Source organism: Octopus bimaculoides, chromosome 23 (genome assembly GCF_001194135.2).
Source record: "Octopus bimaculoides isolate UCB-OBI-ISO-001 chromosome 23, ASM119413v2, whole genome shotgun sequence".
Lineage (NCBI taxonomy): Eukaryota > Metazoa > Mollusca > Cephalopoda > Octopoda > Octopodidae > Octopus > Octopus bimaculoides.
In genome coordinates, this window is record NC_069003.1 from 5,671,596 (window position 1) to 5,674,861 (window position 3,266).

General features: G+C 36.0%; 1 protein-coding gene across 1 annotated transcript in view; it reads right to left on the bottom strand.

The window, feature by feature from the left end:
* LOC106871346 (ras-related C3 botulinum toxin substrate 1) overlaps window positions 1-3,266 on the bottom strand; it is a 36,997-nt gene that overhangs the window by 13,682 nt on the left and 20,049 nt on the right. The window contains exon 3 of the mRNA XM_014917747.2: window positions 120-237. Coding sequence (XP_014773233.1) covers window positions 120-237 — 118 coding nt within the window. The remainder of the gene's footprint in view (window positions 1-119; window positions 238-3,266) is intronic.

Here is a 3,266-nt window from a genome sequence, read left to right on the forward strand (position 1 = left end):
ATATTAATTGCTCTTTAGTAAACAGCAATATTGTATGTTTGGATGAAAAATATACAGAAATCTAATAAAAATGATGTTTATCATATGCACTCACAAAAGATTTAACAGAAAAAACTTACAGTCTGTGGGTAAGATAGAGGCCTTAACCTATCATAATCTTCTTGTCCAGCTGTGTCCCACAATCCTAAATTAATGGGTTTGCCATCGACCATTACATTAGCAGAATAGTTATCAAATCTGAAAAATGGAGAGGAATAATTTTAGCACAAAAGTGAAAAATTAAAAAAAAAAATTTTTTTCAAACTGACAAAAGTGGAATTTTATGTTGACCAGAGATTTTATTATATGCAGACAAGAATTCATTTCACGTTGCTCCAGTCCACTCAGCTGGCAAAAATGAGTAATCCTGTGACAATTTTATGGCCATATCTAAGACGGTAACGGCTGCATTTTGAACTAGTCCACATCGTTCAATACCACCAGAATGCAATCATATGGATGGAATGGAAGCTCTGTGTAGTTAAAAAACTTTAGCTCACAAAGAGAAAAAGAAAACAAAAAATTTCACCACTGCATTCCACCATTTAAAAAAACAAAAGAGAGTACACTTTGCCTGATAAAATATAAGTGGGGTGGATAGCTATGTCTAGATTTCCTTTGATCACAAGTTTGTTTGATCAAAGTTGACTTGGGGATATAAATAAGATGACATGATGTACAGAAATAGATTGGACAAAAAAGAAAGAGAAAAAAATTATGCCTCAAAATTGCAACATTGCCTCACAAATTAATCACCGCATATTCGATATGGTTGTCAACTAAAGTGGGGAGACAACATATCTGGAACGAGAGATGTGGGTTGCACTTATTCAATCAGTCAACTTCCTTACATAGCATTTAATCTGCTAAATCACAACTGATCTGGGACTACACAACAGATAGTAGTTCATCAATGTTCCTTTAAATTAGTATTGATTGATAGAGGAAGGTGGAGCTGCGTGGTTAAGAGGTTTCCTTCCTAACTACATGGTACTGAGTTCAGTCCCACTGTGATACCTTGAGTGTCTTCTGGTCAACCAAAGCCTTGTGAGTGGGTTTGGAAGAAATTTGAAAGAAGCCCGTCATGTGTGTGTGTATTTATGTCTTCTTGCCAATCACCTGGATAATTATGAGCATCACTGTTATTCAAGCAGTGTCAATGATTTCCAATATTCTGCAAAAGCAATGCCTGGCCATGGGGAAACATTACCTTGTTTGGAAACACAAAGGGAAGGGTATCCTACCACAGAATGTCTGTCTCAGCAAGCCGTATCCAATCCATGCAAGCATGGAAAAGTAGACATTGAAACAATGATAATGAGGATGAGAAATTATCAAAACAGTTGTTTGACAGAGCCTTTAAAAATGAACCAAACTAAAACAGTGTTGTACCAATGCATTGTGTACAAAGGGAACAAAAATAATCACAAATAAAATGAGATAGCAAAAGTTCATTTCTAATTGACATATGGAATTTGAAGTAACCTTTAGCACATTTTTTTTTTCCCTGAGGGTCAAGATTTTGGAACCTTGCCTCACAGTGACAAATGCGAGTTCATCCTCTGTCTATAACCTTAACAAAATGTATTGAGAACATCTGTGATAAGAGGAAAATTAATAACTTATTTCTCCCATTTCCTAACCATGACACACATCCTATGTGTGCATCTAAATACAAAATTAGCCTGAATATAGGGCAATAACATTTCCCTTGTATAAATAAACATTAATAAAAAGTGAGAGGAGGGGGGGGGGAGAGAAGCTTGTAAAGGTTCAAATATAAAAAGGTTACAAGCTTAGATTTTCAGGGATAATTAACCCCTCATCTTAGAAAATCCTTTGTAGTCAGGCACACAAATTTTACTTATTTCAGAAGGCATTCACTTACTGCCAAAGGGATTATTCAGGTTAGTGGATTGGAAGAATCATTTGCATGCTGGTTAAGATGCCATACAAAATTTTTTCTCAATCTTTACATATTCAAATCTGTCAACTTTGCTTTTCAACTCTTCCAAAGGCAATAAAATTGAAGTATGGGGTTTATATAATCAACCCCTCCCTTCCCACCGAAATTTTCAATCATTTGCCTATACCATTAATTAATATTATTAAGAAGGTAGCAAGTTGGCAGAATCATTAGCATGCCAGACAAAATGTTTAGTGGTATTTCTTTTGGTTCATTATGTTCTGAGTTCAAATTCCAAGGTCGACTCAGCCTTTCATCCCCTTTGAGGGCTGATAAAATAAGTACCAGACAAAGCACTGGGGTTGATGTAATTGACTAGTTCCTGTCACAACTCCAAAATTTCAAGCCTTATGCTTATAGTAGAAAGAATTTTCATTATTAAGGTGGTGAGCTGGCAAAATTGTTAGAGTCAGTCATGCTTAGTGACAGTTCTTCTAGCTCTCTATGCTCTGAGTTCAAATACCACCAAGTACAATAAGGCCAGCAATTCCTGCATTCCCAACACCATAAAGTACAATTATAATGGCTATTCCTCACCTCTGTATAGTGTCTGGTCTAGTGGTAATTTTTGTAGAGGAGCAAATTTAGGATGAAATCAGTGGTTTCTTTGCAGAGGAGTAAATATGTTAGCACAACCAAGAGAGCAGTCCATGAAATTAATGACTTGTTGTTTAGCCCCAGGTCAACCCTGATAAAACAGATCTACAATCGTCTAAACTGTGAGCTCGGTGTCATCAACGGCTACATTTCTTCAATGTGTTCTTTCCTTATATACTATGGTAGGATATGATTTGATTTGGCTGCTATTTCTTGCAAGCTCAGCAATCACATAACCCCCTTTGTTGGCGAAAGAGAAGAGTGAGAAGCATGTTAGAAATCAATGTTGTATTTCTGATAGGATTAGAAAAGACGAAATTGGAGAGGATGATGTAACAGGAGCAATGAGAGAGAAGAATCAAGGAAAGCATCTAATATCATAGTGCAGTAGGTAGTGTGTCAGTCTCACCAAAGGTCTTGGTCACCATTCACTGCATGTGTGTGTGTGTGTGTGTGTGTGTGTGTGTGTGTGTCTATATATACACAGGTTTGGCCAAAAGTCACCTGACAGTAAATCAAAACCATTTAATTCCAAAATTTGTTTAACAACTGAATGAATTTAATAAAAGAATCTAAATATGAAACATGAAAACAGGTCAAACTGAAGTCCTTGAGCGACACATTTTTCCATTTGAGTTGATACAGAATTACAGATAGTATTTAT